Source organism: Drosophila melanogaster, chromosome 3L (genome assembly GCF_000001215.4).
Source record: "Drosophila melanogaster chromosome 3L".
NCBI lineage: Eukaryota > Metazoa > Arthropoda > Insecta > Diptera > Drosophilidae > Drosophila > Drosophila melanogaster.
In genome coordinates, this window is record NT_037436.4 from 19,612,231 (window position 1) to 19,637,037 (window position 24,807).

The 24,807-nt window shown below is 42.8% G+C and overlaps 5 protein-coding genes across 10 annotated transcripts, besides 1 other annotated feature; 3 read left to right on the forward strand and 2 right to left on the reverse strand.

Annotated features, from left to right (window-relative positions):
- The first annotated feature begins 224 nt into the window (after nt 1-224).
- PIG-F (Phosphatidylinositol glycan anchor biosynthesis class F) lies at nt 225-1,259 on the forward strand. The gene has a single exon (NM_140877.4). The coding sequence runs from the start codon at nt 321-323 to the stop codon at nt 1,029-1,031; it is 711 nt and encodes a 236-aa protein (NP_649134.3). The 5' UTR covers nt 225-320; the 3' UTR covers nt 1,032-1,259.
- l(3)76BDm (lethal (3) 76BDm) lies at nt 1,197-6,291 on the reverse strand. 2 transcript variants are annotated; one of them, NM_001275129.1, is made up of 8 exons: nt 6,050-6,291; nt 5,594-5,755; nt 4,610-5,534; nt 4,304-4,552; nt 3,787-4,249; nt 2,780-3,692; nt 2,294-2,719; nt 1,197-2,163 (listed from the first exon to the last, which is right to left on the reverse strand). In NM_001275129.1, the coding sequence occupies exons 1-8, from the start codon at nt 6,213-6,215 to the stop codon at nt 1,508-1,510; spliced, it is 3,960 nt and encodes a 1,319-aa protein (NP_001262058.1). In that variant the 5' UTR covers nt 6,216-6,291; the 3' UTR covers nt 1,197-1,507. The 2 variants fall into 2 exon arrangements, with proteins under 2 accessions (NP_001262058.1, NP_649135.2); NM_140878.4 differs by having other exon boundaries at nt 1,450-2,163.
- Nucleotides 6,292-6,663: 372 nt separating this feature from the next.
- asf1 (anti-silencing factor 1) lies at nt 6,664-8,168 on the forward strand. 2 transcript variants are annotated; one of them, NM_079439.4, is made up of 1 exon: nt 6,664-8,168. In NM_079439.4, the coding sequence occupies exon 1, from the start codon at nt 6,949-6,951 to the stop codon at nt 7,603-7,605; it is 657 nt and encodes a 218-aa protein (NP_524163.1). In that variant the 5' UTR covers nt 6,664-6,948; the 3' UTR covers nt 7,606-8,168. The 2 variants fall into 2 exon arrangements, with proteins under 2 accessions (NP_524163.1, NP_001189131.1); NM_001202202.2 differs by having other exon boundaries at nt 6,664-7,792.
- A 103-nt stretch (nt 8,169-8,271) lies between these two features.
- ms(3)76Cc (male sterile (3) 76Cc) lies at nt 8,272-12,079 on the forward strand. The gene is made up of 2 exons (NM_140879.2): nt 8,272-8,462; nt 8,525-12,079. Exons 1-2 carry the CDS (start codon nt 8,377-8,379, stop codon nt 11,961-11,963), a joined length of 3,525 nt encoding a protein of 1,174 aa, NP_649136.1. The 5' UTR covers nt 8,272-8,376; the 3' UTR covers nt 11,964-12,079.
- A 96-nt stretch (nt 12,080-12,175) lies between these two features.
- On the reverse strand, nt 12,176-23,553 carry wnd (wallenda). 4 transcript variants are annotated; one of them, NM_176363.3, is made up of 8 exons: nt 23,201-23,553; nt 22,002-22,233; nt 17,035-17,523; nt 15,922-16,113; nt 15,214-15,867; nt 15,001-15,154; nt 13,782-14,680; nt 12,176-13,714 (listed from the first exon to the last, which is right to left on the reverse strand). In NM_176363.3, exons 2-8 carry the CDS (start codon nt 22,148-22,150, stop codon nt 13,318-13,320), a joined length of 2,934 nt encoding a protein of 977 aa, NP_788541.1. In that variant the 5' UTR covers nt 22,151-22,233; nt 23,201-23,553; the 3' UTR covers nt 12,176-13,317. The 4 variants fall into 4 exon arrangements, with proteins under 4 accessions (NP_788541.1, NP_649137.3, NP_788540.1 ...); NM_140880.3 differs by having other exon boundaries at nt 23,192-23,416; NM_176362.2 differs by having other exon boundaries at nt 23,251-23,398.
- Nucleotides 16,312-16,890: a mobile genetic element.
- Nucleotides 23,554-24,807: the final 1,254 nt, after the last annotated feature.

The window sequence follows — 24,807 nt, forward strand, 5'->3', positions numbered from 1 at the left end:
TTGCACAGTGGTACCGGTGAAATTTTTTTTTTGTTCTACACCGCATGAACCCAATGACGTCGACAACGTTGTCCCTTATTTAGAGCATTTTTTTAATTTTGGAATTAATTTTTTGAATTTTGTAAGTAAAAAGCATCCATTATAAAATAAATCTTAATTTTTTGTTTTATATGTAAATTCGGTGATTTAAAATTTCCGAAGCTTTGTGTTTTAAGCCCACAGTACATTCAGTGTTGATAGGCGGCGAAATACAAACGAAAGGCAGGAAAATATTGTCCAAGTTTAAGATTTACCAAAATTGTATTTATCTGCATTTAATCATGGTTTCCCGATTCGACCAACAAAAGACCAAGCACCAGCTCTTCCACGTGTCCCTCAGCCTCGCCACCATCCTGATCTGCATGGCGTACATGCAGTATCGCCGGAATTGGGCACATCTCGGCAGCTTCTGGGATTCTCTTGTCGTCCCTATTGTTTTCCTCGGAGAGCTGCTAAAAGTTGTTTTGGCTCGCTTCTACGGGAAGGTTGAGGATGGCGTCCTAACCGCCAAACAGCGCCAGAAAAAGAACTCGTACTTTACGCCGCGGGAGCTCCTCGGAGGATTCACCCTGCAGTTCCTGTGTACACTCCTCTACGCCTTTATCTGCATAATTTTGGGAGCCCCGGTGCTGGGCAACTATGAGCAGACCTTCGTCTTGGCCTTACTGATGACCTTGTTGACGGTGTCACCCACGGTTTTCCTCCTCGGTGGCGGAGGAGCACTACAAGTGTGCTTCTGCGAGAAACCGGACTTTGTGACCAAGTGCGAGGACACGGCTCTGAATCTGTTCAAGTACAATGCACTGGGCGGTATTCTGGGAGCTTGGGCCGGGAGCGTGGTCGCTCCACTAGACTGGGGACGTGACTGGCAGGCTTATCCCATTCCCAACGTGATCGGAGCACTGCTGGGAAGCGCTCTGGGCAATATATACGCTTGTACGCATGTCCTCTACGCCACAGCTCGAGTTTACATGACCAAGAAACGCACTTAAATCTAATAATAAAACTCTTCATTCTGCCACCAAGATTATTACGTTGCGCTGCCACTGAAATCCACTCATCCACTAAGAACCACGTCATCATCCCGTCTAGTCAGCAGCTTAGGAACTACCAAAAAGCAATTACCACTTTAATGTTACATGTTTAATCATATTACTAGCGTGGATTATTAATGAATTCTTTTTAAATCAATCAATAATAAACTAACAAATTATGAATTTAACCAAAGACGGCTTATAAACCATAACACCTAATTACTTTCCCAATCAGGACTTATTTGTTTTATGCGCAGCTTCTTAATCAAGGAATAGGGTACTTTTGCCCGTGAAATATACATTTTCACATGCAGAGGGGCAAAAAGCTTACAAATTTTTTAAACTTAAACTCAATGAAATGACAATACCATTTTTAGCATATCATAACTGATAGACGATAACATATAATTTAATGACACCACTTGACAAACATCTTAAGCTTTAACTGCCATTACAAAGCTCTCATCCTCCAGTAGACACCGTTGGCCCACATAGTTTTCATTGGGCTCCCAGTAGTCTTCTTCATCAGCATCCGCCAGGGGCTGCCAAGCATCCTCATTATTTAGCGCTCCCTCAGGTAGTGGAAACTCCCGTCGGTTATCTAAGGTGTCGTCAGAGGAATGTCTTCTTCGTAGGAAAGAAGCTGTTGGCGCCGCTGGACAGTGGCCAGTCTCAAATAGTTTGTAAAGCTTTATGAAGTGCAGGCCACAGGCCAAGCGCTGCCCCTCCTCCCTAGCTACTAGGGCGCTCCAACTTAGGACCAATGTGGCGTGCGGTACATAGTCAGCTACACTTGCGTTGAACTCTTCCGTGGAGATGTTGGTATTGAAATACACCGTCTCTTCGTTGGTGAGAAAGCTGTGCGGGTCGTGTATCGGAGGCATGTGCTGCTCCACTTGCTGAGCGTGCTGGGCAGGCAGGATCTTTAAATGGGAAAGTCGCGAATGAAGCAATGTTTTAATCGATGGAATGTCTTTATATTCTTCTTGTGTTTCTTTCTCGAGAAGGCGGCACTGAAAATTGCAGCAAATGGAAGACTTGAGGCACTGTGCTCCAGCCTGTCCCGGGCTGACTCCCATACTGTTCATTACTGTAAAAAAATAAATATTAATTAAAAATCTCTTATATTAGTGAAACGTTTTGAAAGAAACTACATAAGTTCATATCAATATATAAATAATTGCATCTTTTAAAAATCGTATTATTATTAATTAACTTACTGTGTAACCTATCGGGATTCAACTTAAATTCCGTGGAGTACAATGAAATAGAGTTGATGTACACTTCCGTTCCCTCTACTGCATGTTGGTTCCTAACGTTCACATCTAGTCCCAATTCATTAGTAACCGCATTGCTGACCACACAAGTGGAGTCTGCCTGCAGGCAACTCTCTACCTGCAGCTGCCAAATATGCCGAACCAATCGATATTTAATGGGTGAATTTGCCACCGTTGGCAATGAGTAATAAAATAGAAGGCGTAAGGTAAAGGGTCCCGCCTGGTGTGGAGCCTGCACCCACAAGGAGATGGTTTGAACTTGCTGGGCGTCTAAGGCAGCCAGCCCAGGCCGGTTAAGTAATCGATATACTCGCTGTCCTCGAATTTCCTTATCCTTTACTAGCTTGTCATTGGAAAGATTGCGAAGAGCTTTACAAACAATGTAAAATGAAAACAAATATTCAATAATGAAATGTATTATTTACTCACAACTCATCATAGCCAGTGGCATTTGGCTGTGCTGATCCAAAAGGGACACACAGCGCGGGTTATCGCATCCCAAATAGATCTCTTCAATCGGAGCAATTCCCATATTCCGAAGAGTTACATGAACGGGAACAATTTCACCAGCCAACAGTCGATTGGGAACGGGAGTAAAGCTTACATTCATGGCGGGCAGTTGGGGAACCAGTTTGATAGTTAATCTGTTGTCCATAACGGTCTGCGATGATTGCTTGGCATTGTGAGGCCTGATCTTTTGGGTTTCAAACTGTAAGGTACCCAGGAGACTGGCTGCAGGATCCGCACCGGCTGCTACTCGACAAACGACTCCCAAAATACTCAGACGTCCGGTCAACTTTGGAGTCAGCTTAAAGTGTAAAGTTTCTTCGGCCTGTTCGGCCAATTTGATGGAAGCCATGCAGCTCGTTTTGATTGCTGCTCCTACTGCTATTTTATTAGCACTATCCGATGATTCCTCATACGTACAGGCGTTGGAGAGCACCTCATCATTGTCCAGTGTGAGTTTCCACAGAAGGTCAATCTCGGATAGGGCTATTCTACATTGAACGCTATTTGAGAGGGTTACAGCAAGCTCAATGGGTTCACCTTGCACGGCAACTGGAGTTTCCAATGCAGGCTGCTGTTTAGTGTACAAATATCTCGAGGGTTTAAAGACAAAGGGCTTATTATTGGCAGCAGTGATCACAAGCATCTCTTCAATCTTGTTCCAAATGGGCTCATCTGCAGTCAGATTTGAGTTGATGTCTATGTTAGTCGCCGGCACATGAGGTGCCACAGCCGACGGTGATTGCACTAAAGTAAGAACACGAACGGAAGATTGCACTACTTGGGGTAAGGCATGTGGTAGTAATCCCAGCTCAGGACTTCGCTTAACCAGTTCCTGAAAAATATATTAGTAGTTGAATTTGCAATAGTTTAATAAAATAGTATTTAATAAAGGCAAATTGTATGAAAAAAGTATTTTACAAACTTACATTCTGAGTCTGAATGTACTCCTTTAAGAAACTGGTCTGCTGCTGTGCACTTTGAAGGCTTCCAGGTCTCAGTAAATGGGCGAAAGATCGACTGGCCTCCTCAAGTTGTTTCAGCATGTAGGCCTGCTTGGCCACCGTATATTGAATGTGATCCTCAGCCAAGCTCCACTCACGCTTTTGGAAAACCTGATAGGCCTGGCGATAGCAACGGTATGCATGCTTTCTTTGGCCAGCTCGGGAATAACGATTCCCGGCCAGCACGATATGGAAGGCATACTTCCTGTGCATTGGCGGTTGGGTCACCAGAAAACAGTAGGCTGCCTGCTCCAGCAAGAGGGCTGAGCGAAGATCTGATTCCTCGTTGGTCATGCGAATCAATTGCTTGGCTACTTCACTATATAGTCGTGCTGTTTTTAAACATTCCATGCTTAGGAGCGTAGCTCTGGTCGCAAATTGCTGCAATCTGTAAAAACAAAATAATAGAAAAGCTGGTAAACAAATCCCACAGTTAACTTACTTGCACACTGTGAGATAACACACAATTGCATCCTCCATGTAGTCATATGTCTTTCTTTGAGCAGTACCCAGCATGAAGGCGGATAGGGCAGCCATTTCCAGGGCTCCCGCATAGTATTGCCAAGCTGAATCCGCATTGAAGTCTCGCTTGGCTTGGTGGTAGGATTGGAAAGCTAAATTGTAGTGACCAAACATGAAGTAGAGATCGCCCAACTTTCGTGTTTGGAGCTCCGCAGATTCATTGGTGTAGCTGTGAACAAAGCGGTTTAACATTAAAATTTAAAAATGGGAACAAAATAAATCTTACATGACTGCATTTTGATTGTTTGCTCCTGCTCCCGGCTTGCTAGTGACAAACCATCGTTTCGTAGCGCTCAATAGCGACTTGCTGACACCCTTTTTGTTCGTCACTCCCTCGGCGAGAATAGCCACCAGATGCTCGATATAGGGAATCAAAGCTCGAACAGCATAGTCCTGCACAAAGTGTCGTAGGTTGTCAATGTCTCGACTGGTAAGACATCCGCCGTGAGGTGCATCCGCCTCTAATTCATTTCCCCAAACATTGGGATTGATTGTTTGAGAGGCAATACTCTCGCTGCTGATGCTAAATTTCGAATTAATCGCCTCTGTGGCGCTTTCCTGCATGGGACTCAGCGGATGAAGCATGGCCAGATCGCTATCTTGAGCACTGACTCCTTCCAGGAGCTGTGACATTTGCATAGCAGGCATACTTATTACAGAAACCGCTTCCTGTGGCGATTTCGGTGCACTAAGATCAGTGGAGGGTAGATTTGGATCACTTTTAGGCTGTCTTTTAATAAACGTTGCCCAGTGATCTGGAACCTCAGCTGCACCCTGAGAATCCATCGAGTTGATCGACACCAAAAAACACTTGCTGTCTCCGAACGTGGATTTGAGCAGCTCGAATCCCTGCTGTGCTTTGGACAAGTCTCCCTGGCTAGCCTCGTGCAGCACTACGTAACTATTGAGGACCTCGGTGGGATGGAACCACTTGGGCAGTTTTTGGGGCGTGATGCTCTGCATCTGCTGCACACGTTGTCCCAGTTTGTGGGCGGTCTCCACGATCTGGGGATCTGCGCTGGATAGCACTAGCAAACAACTTAATAGATGGCGGGTGAACTCATGATCCGCCGGAAATTGCACAGTTAAAAAGGTCTCACGCCACTGCTCGAACCATGGTTCCGATGTGGGTAACTCAAGGTCTATGCCAGCTATGGGAGAATGGTAAATGAGTTACCAAAAGACATTTTTGCATCGCTTAAACCCTTACCTATGGTGGCCAGTCTGGTTTTGTCATTATGGGCGTTGGTCACAGACTCGTTGAGCATCTTCCTGGCCAAAATTGTTTGCGGCGGCCGCCAGTCCACATCACAGAAATTGAGACGGAGTCCACGCACCGATACACTCGTTCCGGACACGTCGCGAAAGTGTGCTAAAGAAAGGAGTACAAATGCATTTAATTTTTGGCCATTTAGAATTTGTTGGCAATTTAAGTTTATTATCAACAATGTTAGAATCAACGTTTACCAACTTCTGAGCTTTAAACATGTCATCCACACCATAACAACCCTTAAACAACTACTTTGTATGCAAAATGTTAAATAACCATGTCGAATCGGTTGAAAGTTCCATAGAAAAGACCTATTTTCTTAGCCGCGTCTATGCCTTGTTTACCTCACCCGCACGCCCCCTTACACACAAACCATTCACTATCCCATTCACTCACCATCATTTGGCAACTTTGCGAACGGCTGCAGGAGTTCCACGAAGGAGAGGTTGTTCCGGTGGCAAATCTCGTCCGCCTGTGGACTGGACAGCACGCCGATCAGCGGCGAGAAGATGTTCCGGATGATGTCGCGAGCATTGTAACTCTGGCCCGTCAGGTGCAGCATTACTCCAACTATTTACAAAGAAAATACAGAACACCACACAACAATTGCAGGGAGCAGCTGGAGATGGCACTTGATGCAAGTTTGTATCGAAACTATCGTTACTGGCAGAAAGTCGACAGCTGTTTTTTGCGCAGATATCGATCGCTCTTCCAATCAGAAAATATATGTTCCAATTTTTATTTGACTTGGTTTTTCTGAAGATCATTATTTTGTCATATGTGTATTTTTTGTAAACCATTCCGTAATGCCGCTGAAACTACAGCATCTAGGTTTTTTTTTATCGTTAATTCGTGTAAAGGCCAGTTGTAACGAAACGAAATTATTATTAGTATTTTTTAGATCTTGTAAACTCGTTCACCAATCGAACTATTGTCGCGTTTTGACATTCCGCCACTTGTCGTGGTGAGTTTTTCGCCACCACTTGCGACACCGAACGGTCCCTCTGAAGCGCGGGAAAGAAGTCAGCTGTCACCATTTGTGCGAAGACAAGCGGAATAATTGCGATAAATAAAAGCAGAATAGCGACAGACAATTGCACAAACCTGATTCATGTTGTAACCAAAACAAACTACTAGCATTACAGTACATATATCAAGTATTTGCTGAGCGTTTTGCAGGTGAATTTCGCAAAGCAATTCCCTAGTCGGACAAAAGCAGAACCTCTAAAAAAAGCGCGCAGTCGAAGGAGTCTTTAAAATATCGGTCTACGCTCTGCAATCTCCGAGGTACAGTCATGGCCAAGGTGCACATCACCAACGTGGTGGTGCTGGACAACCCGAGCAGCTTCTTCAACCCCTTTCAGTTCGAACTCACGTTCGAGTGCATTGAGGAGCTAAAAGAGGATCTAGAGTGGAAGATGATCTATGTAGGCTCGGCGGAGTCCGAGGAGCACGACCAGGTGCTGGACACCATATACGTGGGACCTGTGCCTGAGGGGCGACACATCTTTGTCTTCCAGGCGGATCCGCCAGACGTCAGCAAGATCCCGGAACCGGATGCGGTGGGCGTTACCATTGTTCTGCTTACCTGCTCCTACCGCGGCCAGGAGTTCGTCCGCGTGGGCTACTATGTGAATAACGACTACGCTGACCCGGAGATGCGCGAGAACCCGCCAACAAAGCCTCTTTTCGAGAAGCTGACGCGAAACATCCTGGCCAGCAAGCCGCGCGTCACCCGATTCAAAATCAATTGGGACTACGGGCACATCAACGGGAATGGAAATGGCGTGGAGAACGGCCATCAAGATGAGATGGCCACCGATGGACCGTCCACATCGGAGGCGGCTTCAGCAGTTATCCATCCCGAAGATGATAATAGTTTGGCCATGCCAATGGAGAACGGAATCAAGGCCTTGAACGAGAACTCCAACTCACTGGCCATGGAATGTTGAGAGCTGCCGGCAGTCCGAACAATGACCACACTAACACACTGTCTCTCACTTAAACCAACATGGGCAACAATGGATAACTTAGCACTCCTGGTCCTCGTCCCTCTTTTTACTTCTAAGTAACTAAGATTAAAGCAAAAATATATGTATACATTAAATTATTTCACAAAACATGCATTTTCTTAGCTATATTTGACTTTTCTGTGCGCACTTATTTGTGTTTGAAGAATGACTAATACGTTCATGGCAAAGTTCAGTTGGCCGTGTTCAATAGAAATGATACCCTTTTTTTTATTAAGAAACTCTATTATCAATTATTGCACTTGTACAGCATTAATGCCTAAATAGAAATAATAAGCATATTCTTGAAAGAAACTCCGTTTTCAATAATTGAATTTTGTACAGAACTGATTTTTTGTCTAAATGATTTATATGATTTTTTTGTTGTTTAAAAACAAGTTAAGTAAAAAATGGGAAAAATTCACATCAGATTGGAAGAGAAATTTAATATTATCAGGACGGCATTTTATTATATTTAATTATATCTAAAAATATTCATAAACCTGAAACTTTGTTTTATTATAATTTTTTATATTATTTTTTTTTAATATAATCTTTGACTACACATTTTCTTGAAATTCCGTTAAATCAAATAATACTGGATCAATTCTTCCTTTGTGCAATATTCAGCAACAATTACATTAGAACAAAAACAGAAAAAAACTCAAATCTCAAATCTTTGCTGTACAAAATTTAAGTAACAGACATCTTAGGATGCCTATCAGCCAACACGATCTTGCCCGTTTTGCCAGCGCCCCGGGCAGTTGCCCTCGGATCAGCATGAGCAACTCGAGCAATACGTGGAGAGTACTCCAGAATTTGTGAAATGCTTAAACTGATCCATCCTCCTGATCGTCCTTAGGTATCTCAGCTATTCGGATCTAGATCTGGGCAGCAAGTTTTGCGGCGGAGGATCCCTGAGGACGGAACCTAGCTGCGATCACTGGAAGTTCTGCGAAAAGGTGCCCAATCGCTCAGACGTGGAGGCCGACTCATTGGGCTGTCCTGTGGGCCTCGTCTGCTCAAATGCCACTGTAAACAATCCCTGCGGATGTTCTCCCAAGCAGCAGGAGGCGAATGTTCTTAACTTCGCCACCTATCTGAAGGCATTCGCCTTGATTTATGTCCTGCCCGAAACGGACTGGACGGCAGAGAAGATCGACATGCTGCTGGAGGAGGGCACGGATTTATTTCGGGCCAGCTCGGATGTGAATCAAGGGCACGACGACCCCGACGAACACAAACTACTGGAGCCGGAGATCTACACCAACGAAGAGAAGCGGATCAAGAGAAATTTCAACCTAGAAGGCCACACCTTTACTTTGGCATTGGAACCCCGCTATCTAGGGGTAGGATCAAAGCCCCTGGACCAGCAGCCGCCGCATATCATCAAAAATCTAGGGACAATTTTACAGAGTTTCTTCAAGTCCAGCCGCTACTGTCTTCTTCTCACCCGAGTGGGTCACCTGCTCATCTGGCGGCGTAGACGGGTTTTTTTCGTCCTTGACGTTAAGGGCAGAGCAAAGGACGACCTGGCAACCGTAAAGGATAACGGAGTGGCAATGCTGGTATGCCTGAAGTCCATTGATAATGTTGTCCATCTGGCCAGTAACTTGAGCGGAATCTCTCCGCGAGATGAGTTCAGCATCCGGGAACTGGTGGTTGTGCGCCTAGAGACCCCGGATGGACGCATCTATATGCGCGACACCAGCCATCGATCCATCGAATTCAAGGTGGTAAACAAGAGTTATGCCTATCTGAAGGGCACTCTGCACCTATCGTTAAACAAAGACGATCCGGTGAGGAATCGCAGTAGCCTGATGGTGGCCGTGGGCTCGGTCCTGGCCAGCAAAATCGATCACCCGGCCAACTGGGACACTAATATGCTGGATCGTTTAATCAGCTATGGAGTGGAATTGTGCAGAAGTTGCTGGTCGGATTGCTTGAGGGATCGACGACCCATTGACCTGGACACCTTTCCGACCCAACTTCGAATGGGACAGTTTGTGTTGGAGCTAAAGCTAATTCCGAATGTGAGAACGGGTCACTGGAGGTGTGGCGTCCGCATCATTGGTACCGATTTCGAAGCTCACGTCTCGCAGGCTCTCAAGGAGCTTGGCAACGTGGTGTTCCAGATCAACAATCAGATGTATGCCATTTGGCTTAAGGATGGATTCTATTACCTCGTCGATCCCTATCGACACACCATCGTGGGCACCCATGTGGCGGAAGACAAGGCTGAGGGCGCCAAGTGGGCCACGGTGCGCATGTTTCGCGACCAGCTGACCATGCTCAGCGTGTTCCACCAGCTGCTGAAGGAGTCCAACCGGCAGTCTGCCTACTATGTCCACGTGGTGCGTATACGTAATCTCGCCGAGTGTCCAGAGGGATACGCCCTATTGCCGATGCCCGATGGGAAGGACAGCTGCGAAGTGAAGTCCTTGAACGAGACCATATTCTTCAATGAGCAGCAATGCGTCAGAGTGTGTAACAAATCCCTGGCGGAGATCAGCGACTATGAGGAGGATGTGGTTAGTCTTCTTACAGATAAATCCGACATTGATCACTTTCAAGTCCTGGATGAGCAACAGAATGGAGGGGCAGAGTGCGAGTTTTGTGAGGAAGAGTTCCGCACGGAACCCTTAAAGAGACGACCAAAGGGCAAAAATACTAATTCGAAAAGCAGAGTGGGCCTTTCCAAAAGAGAGCAAGACATAAAGGACACCTCCGGCAAAATGTTACCTACTGCCAGTAGGACACCAAATGATAAAGACTCTCCAAGATTGGATAAAAAGAGTAGGTCTGCAAACAGGCAAGCAGGTGGCAGATCCTCATCCACAAAGTCACCTGGACTTACCAAATCTAGAGAAAATACATCAAATAGGATTGCAAAAAGAAGTGTGCTCCCCTCTAAGCAAACTGAACTCGGGACCCATTTTCCTCCATCAAAGGCTCCTGTAAAGACCACACCTAACGTAGCACCACCTTCTGGAAGGATTGTGAGAAGCACTATTAAGACCAGGGAAGTTGGTGGCAGATCGTCTAATCGTTCTCAGAACAACACTCTTGGACGTTCTAGATCTAGAGAAGAGCCATTTCCTGAGAGGATTACAACAAAAAAAATGCAGTTCAAAAGGCAGGCTGGAGGCATGTGTTCTAGAGATCCTCTTTCCACTTCCCCCGAACGTTGCAAACCTAGAGAAGGGTCTTCTCCTGATAGAACTATAAAAAAGATTGTGAAATCATCCAGACAAACTGGTGGCACAGTTTGCAGTCCTCCTCCGGATGTGTCCTCACTACGATACAGATCCAAGGAAGATGTTACACCTGGAAAGATTATGATAAAATCAGAAAATACTAAGGACAGTGGCTCACCCATAAAGTCCCATTTACGTTCCAAGTCTAGAAACAGGTCACCTGGTAAGTTTTCCCCACGCGGAACTCCATCAAGGAAGATGGCACCCAAAGTAGATGATTCCAAGGGAGCAAACCCCGCCCTCGACTTATCAATCACCAAAGAAGCCATTCGTACACAGGTAGCAAATAAGGAAGCAAGCGACAGAAAAGGAGTAATTGCCAGCAAGGGAGTAATGCTTCTCCGCAAAGTAAATATGAAAACGGACACCGCCATTGAACCGTCGAAAAAGGAGGCGACTCAAACCCACATACTGCAGCAATCCGTGGATAAGTCAAAAAGTCTGGGCGTAGCTCCTTTGGCCGCAGCCCACCTGAATACACCGGCGGCCTCAAACTTTGTTAACGAACTAGACCAAAAGGAAAAACCCCCTTATCCAAAGATGAATGTTCGGAATGCAGAGCAATCTATCGAACATCCCAAAAACTGTTGCTGTCGCGATGCCGAGGAGGATTCCATGGAGGGAATCGGGTCCCGAATGCCGGTCAAATTTCCCGGCTTTAGTCGAGCGCCCCATCTCCTCGCCGTCGCCGGATCCGAGAGTGGAACCGTGGAGAGCCTGAACCGGGTGCTGAGCTCCGCCTTCAAAGTGGCCAACCGGGTGCTCACGATGACGCCGTGGGGAAACTACGTGGTCTTCAGGCATCATCCCACCAACAGGTCGGCGGCCACGTGGTTCTATGTTTTCGATGGCTGCACCTGCGACATCGATCGCTTCCGCCACCTCGATCTGTCCACGGGCACGGCTGGATTGATCGCTTTCCGCAAGCAATCCGAGGTTGTGTGCCACATTATCGATTCGCGGGAGGAGAAGGCCCTCAAGATGCTGCGCTCCGGAATGGAGGATCCTCCCCACAAGAGGATACAAAGGCTGTTGGCTCGCTGACACTCGATATGATCGCCTTTAGACATTCACTTGTAGAGAATGAAATTTTAAGTAAACTAAACGAAATTAGAAGGAATTCATGGCAAATATAATTTTCGAATCCTCATTTCGATTGTAAAAATATGTTTATTTTTATATGCCTCATCAATGAGACCCTATTTTAACGTTTATATCTTACGAGGATACTATCTTCAATAAAAGTCCCAGGGCATAAGCGTTCTTACAAGTTTTCATTTTATTATTATTGCTAATTCGTATGAGTCGTTAAAATTAAACTTAATATGAAGTACATTTACATAATGTAGAGAAACGTCGCCCACAAAGGAACGACACATCTTACGAAGCTAAACATCCAACTAGTGTGTAAATATATAGAATATATATATATATATATATATATTGAGTGTATATAGAATAATATTAAATTTGTAATTCGTGTGCAGCAGATGAACGATTTCCAGAGGGGCGAAACGTATTTGACCAAATATATACCTACCTGTTCTAGAAAGCGCTCATGGCCACATCATAGCCGAGGTTAGATCTGCCAGTTTATTATTTAATTTATCCAAAACATATTCTCTGTGTTTGTGATTGCATTAAGGCACTGAAGCTTGGAATTTTGTGCATATATTTATGTAGAAAGTAACACTTCCCGGTTGATCGAACGGCCACTTACCCACATAATTGGGAAACTGACACGCGAAAGCATCGAAATTATACGTACAATGCGCTTCTTAAAAACACTTTTCTTAGTTCTTAGCAAATTTTGTTTTATAAAAATATCCCTGCTGACTATTTCGCCATATTCCCTTCATTACTGATTAATGCCTGAGGCCAATTCTATTTTTTGTTGCTTTGTAGTTGTGGGAGCGTTTGTTGGGTTTTCCTTTCAGTTGTGGTTCAAGCTCTTATTATCAAAACGGAAACTAAACCTAATGGCTTAAGTTAGATGTACAATTATGAAATTTTTTAAATATATTACAAAGGCAGCTCTCTAAGGACAAGAATATGGGTAGTTTTAACTAAACCTAATGCGAAATTATATTTAGCAAAATAGGAAATGCATGCGATACGAGTACGACACGGACAAAGATCGCCCCAAAGAACCCAAAAGGGTTTGTATTCCGGAATTAAACTGCTCCGAGGCAATCAACGCTGGGAGAGAATCTTCCGCTTCCGCTGGTTCATATAAATTAGAGGAGCTAGTTATCTGGACATGAACGTAGATAATACCATACAGTTTAGGTCGATTTCTCGTTGAGTATATAGGAGATAGTTTTTGCTGCGTAACTTGGACAACTCCAACTTCGGGCCTAATCAAGGGGCCCCCACCTAGACTAGATATCGTTCCAGGTTAGACCATATTGACGGCGCCATCAGCCTCAAAAGTAGGTATGGATATAATATCGCTGCTGCGTACGGCGCCCATAGGCAAAGCTGGACCCTCGGCCTTGGCTTCCGTCGGCCGGTTTCCCTGCTCCTCATCGCTGGAATCACTCGAATCGTCTTCGGGCTCGCTATAGCTGTTGCTTGAGGTGGATGTGGCCTGAGTTTTCTTCATGTCCGCAATGTCGGTATTGCTCTCTAGTGTCGAGTGCTGGCTGGAGGGTGAGTGACTGTACTCGGAGGTGTTTTCCTCCTCGTCTGATACGATTACCACATTGCGCTTGTGGATGGCAATCTTCTGGGAGAGTGGAGCCTTGTAGCTGCGACGGGGTCGCATGCCACGAGCTATGGGCTGGCGGCCAATGCTAAAATGGCAGAAATTTCACATTAACCTTACACTACAAATTCAAGGCACGAATCTTCCACACGCACCTTCTTCTCCGCAGAGCGTACTTGTAGTCCGTGGTCTCGCCCTCCTCGTCCGACCAGCTGTCCTGCTCATGCGACTCCCCGTTGGCATTGCCTATCGAACTGCCGTTTGGATTGTCCCCCAGTGGATGCTTCCGCCGTTTGCTATGTGTGCTGCTGCATCGACTTAAACACGGACTGTTACCACTCTCACGCAATTCAAGAGGAGAGGCTCCTCCATTCCCATTATCGGCATTGCTCACGGAGTTCGTGTTTGACTGAATGGACAGGCGGTTTTCGTTGATGAATTCGATGACTTTGCGGCCTAGACGTTCCAGGTTTTCGTTGTCACTGCAGCATTCAGTCATGTCCAAACGTTCGTTGCTGTTCATTACATCGTCGATGAGCTGATCGGGACTAGAGCAGGCATCTTGGTAGGTCAGCTCGCTTGTGCTCAGAGAGTTGCCATTCGACGGACAAGCGGGATTCACGGCGCCAGCTGCAGATGAAGTGCTTCCACTTCGAGCCCTCGCCTGAGCTTGGGCAATTTTCTGTACTCTCTGCAGTTGCAGCGGCAGTTGGCGATGATTCGGAACTGGCACGTCGATGGGCTGAGATCGAGGAGCCTCCGCGCTAGGACTAATATCCGTTTCACTCACGTCCATGGCATCTGTTTGGGTTTGTCTCTCCACCAGCTGCACCTTTCGGTTCTCCGGTTCGCTCTGGTAACGACGATCCCTCGTCGGACTGTACTTGGGTGGTGCACCGAAGGAACCAGATGCGTTGCGTCGGTGCCGGAAGACCTTCTTGTTTTTATTGGGCATGGGTGCGCCTAAGCCGCTACTCGGGATGATATTGGCCAGATACGATTTGGGTTGGCAATTGCTATCAAGCTGGGCATATAGCATACACTTCACAGGGGACTGCAAGTTAGAGTTGTTTTATAATTAATGTTTTATATTTCATATTCATTTCAAAATTATGCGCACTCGGGTATAATTAATCATTTAATAACAGCGATAAACAATGAAATATCCTTCTTTAAAATCTTGCTATCGCCTGCCCTCTTTTTATAAAGTAACCATAAAAACATAATATTTGAGTTCCAGATATAAGCAAGCTTACGTATTACAAAAGCATAACTAAGCATAAATTTCTCTGTTTTTTATATAGAATGTGAATATTGTGCATTTATATTCCGATAGCTTATTGAAAAAACAATTCAATACGTCTATAAGTATACCTCCGGCGTAGTCTCTGGATCCGGCGTTGTTGATTGTTGCTGAATGGCGGCAGGAGCAGGGTTCAGGCGTCGGCGATAGTGTTGCATTTTTCGGATCGTGTTGCCAAAACGTCGATTGGGTTTGTAGCCACTTCCTGGTAGTTTCCGTTCTCGTCTGAAGGAAACGCATGGGTTTAATCAAAAGAATCTTACTGAGAAAACTGCTGCACTTACTCTGCGATTTCCTTCTCCTTTTCCTGCAACTGGGACATGCACTCGCTGAGTTCGAAGAAAAGCTGGTTGGTCTTTTGCAACTTATCCTCGTACACCATTCGGATATCCTGGGCATGTCGCCACTCTGCCGTCCGCCGCTTAATCAGATCTTGCTCGTACTTGTGTATGTTGGTGCCATTTTGGGTAATCTCCTTCAAGTGAGATCTCACCTCCTCCTTCCACGACTTTTGCGTCTCAAAATATTGCTTCTCGGTTTTTCTCAGCAGTTCCGGTCCGGCGATATCCAAGTGCGAGAGTATCTGCCGGAACGATGGCCGATTTCGGGGCTTACTTTTCCAACAGAGCTTAACCAGCAACTTAAATCCCTCCGGACAGGTGCTCGGGACCAGCAGCTTGAGAGAGTTGTTGCCCACACCCCAGATTATGGCTGATGAGTCCACATCCTTGTAAGGTATCTCGCAGGTGAGCATTTCCCATAGCACCACACCGTACGACCAAATGTCCACCTTCTCGGAGCACGGCTCATTCCTGATCACTTCCGGAGCCATCCAGGCTACGGTACCAGCAAAGCTCATCTTGGTGCTGATCTCGTTCCACTCGCGACTGGTGCCAAAGTCGCTGATCTTCACCACCTCATTTGTACTAATCAGTATGCTAAAAATAAGCAGAGTTTATAATATGATTTTCGATGTTGTTTCTTTAACTTACTTTGGACTCTTTAGATCTCGGTGTATGATCTTGTGGGAATGCAGATACTGCATGCCCAGGGCAATTTGCTTGGACCAAGAGACCAAGCGGGACGGTAACATGACTTGCTCCTCCTTCAGGATATTCTGCAGTGGGCCATACGGACAGAACTCCATGATGATGCAGAACACCGGTGACTGCGTGCAAACCCCTCTGCAAGGGTAAAAAATATTAGTCATACATTTTTTAATAATAAATCCATAATAAGTATGTGTACTTTCTATATATAATAATTTATATTTGATAAAACAATTCTCAGAATTATTTTGCTTAAAGTTATTTGTTTTTAGCTACTAAATTGTGCTTTCCTTTTTGATTTCTCACACAATAAACCAAATCAAATATAAAAACAAAAGAGAGAATTCTATAGTCGAGTTCCCCGACTATCAGATACGCAATACGAACGCGAAATTTCATTTTTTATAATTTTTCTGGGGAATAAAATAAAAAACATTTAAAAATTGTTTAAAAGTGTGGGGGTGGCCGTTTTGTACGTGTGATAAGGGGCGTAGCCAAAGTGTTTTGGTATACCTATAGAAATTAGCAAGGCAAACAATAAACCGAAGACAAATCGAAACATTTCTAAAAGTGGGCGTAAGAGTGAAATTTACAAGACTAATAAAAATATAAAAAAATATCAAAACATTGTTGAAAAGTGTGGGCGTGGCCGTTTTGGGTCGTTTGTGGGCGTGGCAACATGGGTCAAGAAACTTGCGCTGGGTCTATGTCTCTAGAACCTGTATGCTTAATCTTAACCTTCTAGCTTTTATAGTTCCTTAGATCTCGACGTTCATACGGACAGTCGGACAAACGGACAGGATCAAGAATATATGTATATGTATACTTTATATGGCCGGAAACGCTTTCTGCCTGTTAACTTCTTTTTAACGAATCTTGTATACACTTTTACTCTACGAGTAACGGGTATAATAACTGTTACTCATTTGCAAACTAAAAACGCTAAAACTTTGCTCTTTTTTATTGTTCGTAGTAAGGGGCGGGTTCTATTTTTAAAACGTTTGTTTTATTTTCAGTCTATGAATGGATGGATGTATATTATACTCTCGTACTCACTTGAACTTAATAATGTTCTCATGATCGAGCTTCCTGAGATGCTTGATGTCCGTTTCCTTCAGCTCCTTCACCTTCTTGACCGCCACAGTCTCGTTCTTTAGCCTGCCACTGAAGACGGCTCCTTGTGCTCCGCTTCCCAGCCATTCCAACTCGGTGATGGACTCAAATGGAATCTGCCAGTCCTCGCTCCGCTGACTCTTCACCTCGATCACCCCCGTCTTCCCGATGAACGAAAGCACGGGCTTCATGCATCCGAGCAGTCCGTACATCCAGCCAATGGGCTTGTCCGGATGCCCGAAGGCCGCCCCTGCTCCTCCCACATGAGGTGGCCAGCGCTGTTGGCACGTGTTTTCCGCACTGCTGTCCGTGATCTCCGCATAGTTGTTGTGATGCTGCAGGCGGGGCGGAGAGTCCAGGTCGGAGGATTTGAACGGCAGGTCTGTAGCGGCGATGCCTAGGTGACCGAACTCATCCTGCAGGCAAGCCATGCTGTGAAGAAAAGAAAATATGACATGGATGAGTATACAAAATCCATAGGCAATCATATACAGCACATAAACAGAAGGTATAGATTTTGAACATACAAGATGGAAGAAATAATATGCGGCCTAAATCTGAATCTAGACATTGATCACAGTTCAAACAAACCATTTTCATCTCAAATTAGTTCAATTGATGTTTATTAAACATTAGAAACTAACTATGTTATATATATAGTATGTTATATACATACATACGTATGTACATAATTGGCTTATCTAAGCTTGTTCTGTATTTCATAACATTTAAAACATTTTCTTACTGAATAAAAGGGGTTCCAAAGCAAAGTTTAGCTTTCTAAAGAAGTAAAGTCTAATAATTAATTACATACAAATTGAACCCTGAAATCACCTATGTACATTAAGCTCTAATAAGAAGATAAATAGCCACAGTTCTCAGGATTTTCCGATCCGCGAAATGTTTGCATGTCGAAAACTTTACGCAACCTATAATTACTACTATTTTTACTATTACTATACTAATTTACTATTACTATACTAATTTACTATACTACTATTACTATACTAACTGTATTAGTATTTTTAAATGCCATCTTTAAGCAAATAATTTCAAATCATTAAATTAACAAATGAGGGTCAGCCCACAAAATGTTTGAGAGGCTTTTAGTTTTTTAGTAAAAATAAAGAGTAACATAATATATAAAAATAAAGGTAACAGTGATTGGGTTTTTTGTTTTAAGTCTTTATCAGTCAATTATACATATTGGCGCCAATATTATCAAGTGAGATATTTTCCTCAGGTTATCTATCAATCAAAAGTTTGCTAAAAATGTGCCGATTACGCATAGCCTTTAAATAGAATTTCCTTATCGTAACATTGGTGATAAAAAATGCGCCCAGCATCATCATTCGATCTGAAGAGAACGTCGCAAAAGCCGATAGTTTATTGCTAGTAAATCGTTCGTATGATAAACAAAGTGCGTATTCGCGATTTCTGTGTTTACACACGCCATAATAATCACTTTTCGTGCTGACACAGTGAACGGGCAAAAAAAATCGAAGTTTGATAAAAGCAAGCCCGAGCAAATAAATATTAGGAAAGTGATCGCTTGAAATTCAGTTCTTCGCGCACCCATACGTATGAAAAATGCCTTCCTGTTGGAATTCGTGTTTGCTTTTCTGTCCGATAAGATAAACGAACACAGGACGTTGGGAGCGGGAAGGGGTGGAGTACAGTGGAGTGCAAATGCGGCAGCAGGTGAAAAAACATTTATCATTTATCACTGCCAGAATGGCAATAAAGAGCACAAAAACTGTAAGTAGAAAGTCTGTTAGACGAAATCACCTGCCACACACCTACACCAATGCACCCACACTTACACACGTATACATATGTATGCATGTATTTAAGCCCGTCTACTGTTTTCCTTGGATCGTATTCGTTATTCGCATTACCACTGTTGATTTGGTTTAGCTGAAATGATTTTACAAATACACATATCCACGTTGATTGTGAAATTAAGAATATGTGGCTTCTTTATAAACATGAAGCAAATTCTATTCATTATCAAAATTAAAAGAAAAAGAGCCGTTGGTTATATTATTTTGTACATAAAAAGTGTACTTCGAGAGCCATAGGGTTTTTCCATACTCCTATAGTGACTAAACTTATATTTAAAAATGTTCTTGTTAATTATCATGAGGCCACATTATTAAAACTAACGATTATTAAAAAGAAGCTCAAATGACAAGAATGTTACTGTTCTTAAGTGGAATCATAAAAAGCATATATATCTCTCTATTTAAGCTGAGCAATTTATGTTTTATATCAGCTTAGATCGATAATTTTGGTTACGTATTGGTAACGATAAAAAGTATGCATAATAAATATCCTACCATTTATCTATGTACATACATGAAGTTTTTTTTATCATGCGATTTTTACGGATTAAATAAGAAGAACAGTCCCTTTGCAAGTATTTGTTAGTTTCTTTATTACTGTCTTCTATTCCAAGACAACATATTAACACTAAATTAGCATTGTTCGAAGGGTAGCTAAGTAAGTCAGCAAGTTTTCCCACACTGATAATTCTGGTTGGCTCTCAGGTGAAATGTGGATATATGTAAGTGGAGGTATTGTCCCTGCTTATTAAAGTTTCTTATAATACAAATCATAATTTGATAGCCGCTTAGCTTTTATCTTCGCTTTTCGGGTACGAAGATTTACTCCATTACATGGTGAATTCACCCCTACCTGTTGATCATTGGAAAAAAAATCACACGCGCATTAGTGTACCGTTCTCTGTTTTTTTGACAATACAGCCGTCCTGCTCGCACGCGGCTGGCGGCACCCGCCGTGCAAATGTCAAAAACCTTTCGTTTATTTATGAATTTGTGAAAAAGCATTAATTTCCGTCCCCAAATGTTCTGTTGCGATATGCGGCCAAGCACGTTTTGACCTTTGGCGTGTGGTTCATAGAACGCGGATATTTGGCGGCGTCTCCCCATTTCTTTTCATTCATTTCTGCATGGGTCAGCGGTGAATCTGTGAGATTCTGTGACTCAGTGCATCTTGAGATACTTTCGGGTGCGTGTATTTTACCTTTTTTCTTTGGTGATGATCATGTCGGGCGGGTCATTGTGGCTAAAGAACGGTATGATGTAGACCATGGTTTATTTGTTATTGCCACTTTTTTGGTTCCCTTTCGTAATTAGTTGTCGCGCACTAAGAATTTCATTCATTCATGCGACGAGACTGCATTAATGCAAAATTTTACGCTCGCTTTTCGCCAGCAGTTCTGTTTTTTTTTTGTTTTTACGCACTGGGCCAACAACAAAAGTTGGCTAACTTTTGATTGTGAGTTCGTGCCAAGCACCAGCAGCCACCGAAAAAACAACAACAATCGCCTTTTGTCGTCCGATGTATAATAATAAAAAAAAGTGACGTCAAGGTAAGTTGGTATCGCTTTTTGTTGCTATTAATTACAAGAAAAGAGAGACGAACGCGACGCGTAACACTTTCGTTGGCGGTTTTTCAAGACTGTTGCTTATTGGTTGGGTTTGGGGGGGAAAAATGCAATAATTTCACGTATTTCGCACAACTGCGTCACACCAACACACAGACAACGGCTGCAAACTGATTTGGCGATAAGCTCGCTTTTGTTTTTGTTGTCGCACAAACACACGGACGCAAATTAAGGCAGGCTTGCGAATTTCAAGCGCAAAGAGCGACCACCAGAAGCGATTGATTTTCGCCAACTAAATCGCGACTCGCAGCGTGAGCATAACGGTCTAGCTCCACATTATCAGTATCAGTTCGGATGGAGCTCTCTCTCCCGCTCCGCTCTCATCTGCTGTTATCATCCGGCGTTGTTGTTGTCAGACTGACCGCATTCCCCAGCGCCTGTATCGACTGGCCAACCATCTCGAGGTCTCCCCAGGCCAGGCTGCCATCTGGTCACACTTAAAACCAGTTTTCATGGTGGGGAACACATGATCAAATCTCACACACATCCACACAAATACAGATACAGGTGGTCGTGCTGTGGATGTAAGTGTGCGAATAGGAAGTTTTTGGCTGCGCCCCCCTGCAAATTGTATCGCCCAATTTTTTTTACAGTGGATACTGCCTATGAAGACATTTCCGTGTGCTTGTTATCTCTACTCCTGAAAATCGAGTGCTCTCCTTAGTAATATTATAATCAATCACAATTACAAAAAATTATTAAATACTAGTATTTCGCTATTTAAATAATGAAACCCCTTTTATCTGCTTATCTGTTAACACTGTTGTTTTGCAGTGTTTTAGTAGATGTCTGTATGTCTGTCTTCTTTGTTGTCATTATTATGCTCTTTTAATATCTACTGTGATAACTTTTTATTATTTCACAACAAGCTTTTTTGGTTTGCACGTGCTTTCTAATGATTTCTATTTACTTAGTGAGACTAGGAACTAGGAAAATAAAGCTGACGCCTCCTATTTGGGAAATAGAATCCTGTATCTATCGGATAAAGTTGAATTTTTTATTGTTACTCAGTTCAAGATTTTTGTGGCTTTTTAAATTTTTAAACGATCGTTTAACCTGCTAAATACTTTCGAGTATTCAGTTGCTTGCGAATTACATAAAAACTTGTATACAGTGAAGGTCGATTACCCCGCTTAATTAAGCACGATTCGGCGGCATATTCTTGAAATATTAATTAAAATTTCAAGCCGATTTTGTTTCTTTTACTTAAACACGACGAGTTTTTAATGGCTGAAAGTATTTATTTTTTGGGGTTTTTATGCTCGAGGTTGCTTTTTAGTTTTTTTTTTAAGATTTAATCAATTATGTGATTACTCTTTAAATAAAGTTTCTAAATGTCCAACAACTTTTCTATAATCAACTCAAACAAAAATCGTTCTAAAACTTTTAGGTTTTTGTCTTAGCCATCACGACCATAATGTCTAATAATAATAATGCTCACCTCCTTCGCAGATTGTCGGTCTGATCGAGCGACAAGTTGGGGCTGCTGCCGTGGTGTCGCCTCCGTCCGTGTAGCTGTTGTTGTTGCCGGGAGGCGGCGGTGACCAGATCATCGCGACTTTTGCTCAGACTGTCGCTGAACGGTTGCATTGTCCAGGATTGGTGTGGTTTGGGTATGTGTATTGGTGGCTCTATGATCGATCCTTACGACATTCTGGTCAATAAAGCGGTTGCTATATGGAGATACCACGAACATTAGTATTTTTTGGCTGGGGATTTCCTTTTCAGACACACACACGCGCACATTCGTTCGCAACCTCTTATCAATGAATGACGAAAATCAATAAGAAGCAAACGACGTCAAACGGCAAAGGGCAAAAGGATATGCGAGCAGGAGCGGGAGCGAGACAGCAATAGCACCCACGCAAAAAAAGCTATTTAAACACACAAACACGGGAAGAAGAAGGGTCGATTATTGCACTTGCTGCCAATTCACTTTGCATTCCGCTTAAATGTGGTTTTCTTTCACTTTCAAACTGCAGGCTGAGCTATTTTTATGATGCCTTTAAAAGGCGAATTGCACAAAAGAATAGGCGCACACACAAGCTCACATACAGGTATTCTTTTTATTTGTACACAGAAAAAAAAAGTAGATATCAAAAAATGTATTTATATATTGTATCCCATTTTTGTAAGTTAGATGCTTTTCCAATTATTTTTGAGATATAGTACAGAATCTTTTTCTGTTAAAAAAAAAATATAATTCGCCAAATAATATTACTTTATGATTATTTTTTTTCTCATTTGAATAATATCTTTTGCTTTTCAAAAGATAAACATATATTAGAAGAAAAGGCACTTGATATCATTTTTTCCTGTGTACAACTCCACTTCTTGTTGTTCTTTTTTTTTTTAATTTAACTTGGCCAAAGCTAGAACATAACAAAAACAACAAACATAAATGTTCCCACACACACACCAGAGTACATTTCTCGCTATTGCTGTCTCGTTCACACCCACCCAGTAGGGCCCTCCCCTCTTGCTCGCACCAACGACGGAAGCCTTACAGCGCAGCTTTGTGCTGTTGCTGCTTCTTCTTCTTCCTCTGCTGCTGCCTTTTGCTCGCTCGTTCGCTCTTTTGGCCAAGAAAATCAATATAAAAATTCTTGTATTTGCACATTTTTCACACACTTTGCTCACTTTTCCAGCAATTTTCCACTGCGAATCGTAGTGATTGCATTGATTCGTACTTTATTCAGCCATTGGCGAAGAACTTTTATTTGATTTCAGCTTGAAATGGAACAATTAAAGACTGGTTTTCTGCTCTTCTTGGAGTTCCGCTGCGAAACGCGTTTATTCCGACCAACCGTCCGCACCAAAGGTAGATACAAATCGACTAAAAAGCAAAAACTGGCTGCTGGCTCTGCTTTGGCTTTGGCCGAAACCGAGTTCCAATCCGCTCTCTAGCGCTCTCTCTTGCGGATTTCCTCCACCAAAACCAGTTTGGAGCGCAGGTTGTGTTCACTGCGCAAGTGTGCGGGAGAACGCGACTGCGCGGGATGGCCAACCACAAACAGACATCAACTGCCAAGGCACTGGGTCGTTGTTGTTGCTGTCGCCTCTCCGATTATCCCCGTTTTTCTTTTGCTCACCACACTCTACTTGATAGTGCCAATGAAACTGGATCTGGCTTAAAAGTTTAATAAAGCTCTCGTCAGCGACGTGCACGATCGTGTTCAGTGCCTAAAAGCGCTCATGGCAGCTGCTTCTGAGCTTTTAGCAAAATAATGCTTAAAAAGATAATGAAGTCAAAAATAAATAAATTAAATAATTCAAATCAATGAAATTAGATGTACACATTTGTGTGTCGTTGAATATCTAAAACCTCGCTTTTACCACACTCTTTTTCATTTCTATTTTTATTTTCTCTTTCGAATATTAAGTACTAAATTTAAGAATACTATTAGCAACTTTTGGAAACTTTGATCTAAAATTTTGAAAGAACATCTGAAAGTAGAAAAATTTATTATTAGACAGTTTTTTATACTAAATGTGGGTATTAATTTTATTTAAAAGTCAGCTTCTTAATAAATGAAATAAATAACTAGATATGTATGTATGTATATCTATTTAAGGAAAGTCAAAAACTTAGTGATACTCTTAAAAAGAATGTATGTATGTATTTTGATTTTGTTTTATCAATATATGTTATAAAAGCATGAGCTAAGTTACTTAAAGTATGATCTTAATACTTTTTCGCTTTATACACAAACAAACATACATACATATAAAAATTAAACTTTAAATTGTTCTTAAATGCAATTCGCTTGCGTAAACAACCTATCAGCTTATCAGTCTGTACGTCATAAGCTGGGTATGTAGTTAAACTCGGCACGTCATCAAAGAATTGCTATACAAGAGCAGAGCTGTGAAAACGGTGTCTCCGGATTTGTGTCGAATCCCATACCCCTGCTCCTCCGCTTTCGCACAACAGGTAGAGCACGAAAATGAAAATAACATAGTGCAGCAGGTAGCATAATTTCTACATAAACAAAGATGACTCATACCCACAGAGGACTGATCTCTTTGGAGAACATGTTAGTGGGTGGGGGCTTTTCTACATCGTGGAAAATACTTAGCGAATTCAGCGATCAATTGTATATTTACATAGTTAGAATTTCCATAGCATATATTCAGCGATCAATTGTATATTTACATACTTAGAATTTCCATAGCATATAATATTCATAATAAATGTCTCTACTATGAATTGGAAAAGCATTATTCTATACACGAAATATTTCGAA

Bases quoted from the DNA above. Each gene is read 5' to 3' on its own strand.
- PIG-F (NM_140877.4), top strand. From the start codon at position 321: ATGGTTTCCCGATTCGACCAACAAAAGACCAAGCACCAGCTCTTCCAC.
- wnd (NM_176363.3), bottom strand. From the start codon at position 22,150: ATGCAACCGTTCAGCGACAGTCTGAGCAAAAGTCGCGATGATCTGGTC. The intron at 17,524-22,001 runs GTGAGCATTATT...TTTTCTTCACAG, and splicing joins ACCGACAATCTGCGAAGGAG to CATGGCTTGCCTGCAGGATG. The intron at 16,114-17,034 runs GTGAGTACGAGA...TTACCCTTGCAG, and splicing joins GAGAACATTATTAAGTTCAA to AGGGGTTTGCACGCAGTCAC.
- asf1 (NM_079439.4), top strand. From the start codon at position 6,949: ATGGCCAAGGTGCACATCACCAACGTGGTGGTGCTGGACAACCCGAGC.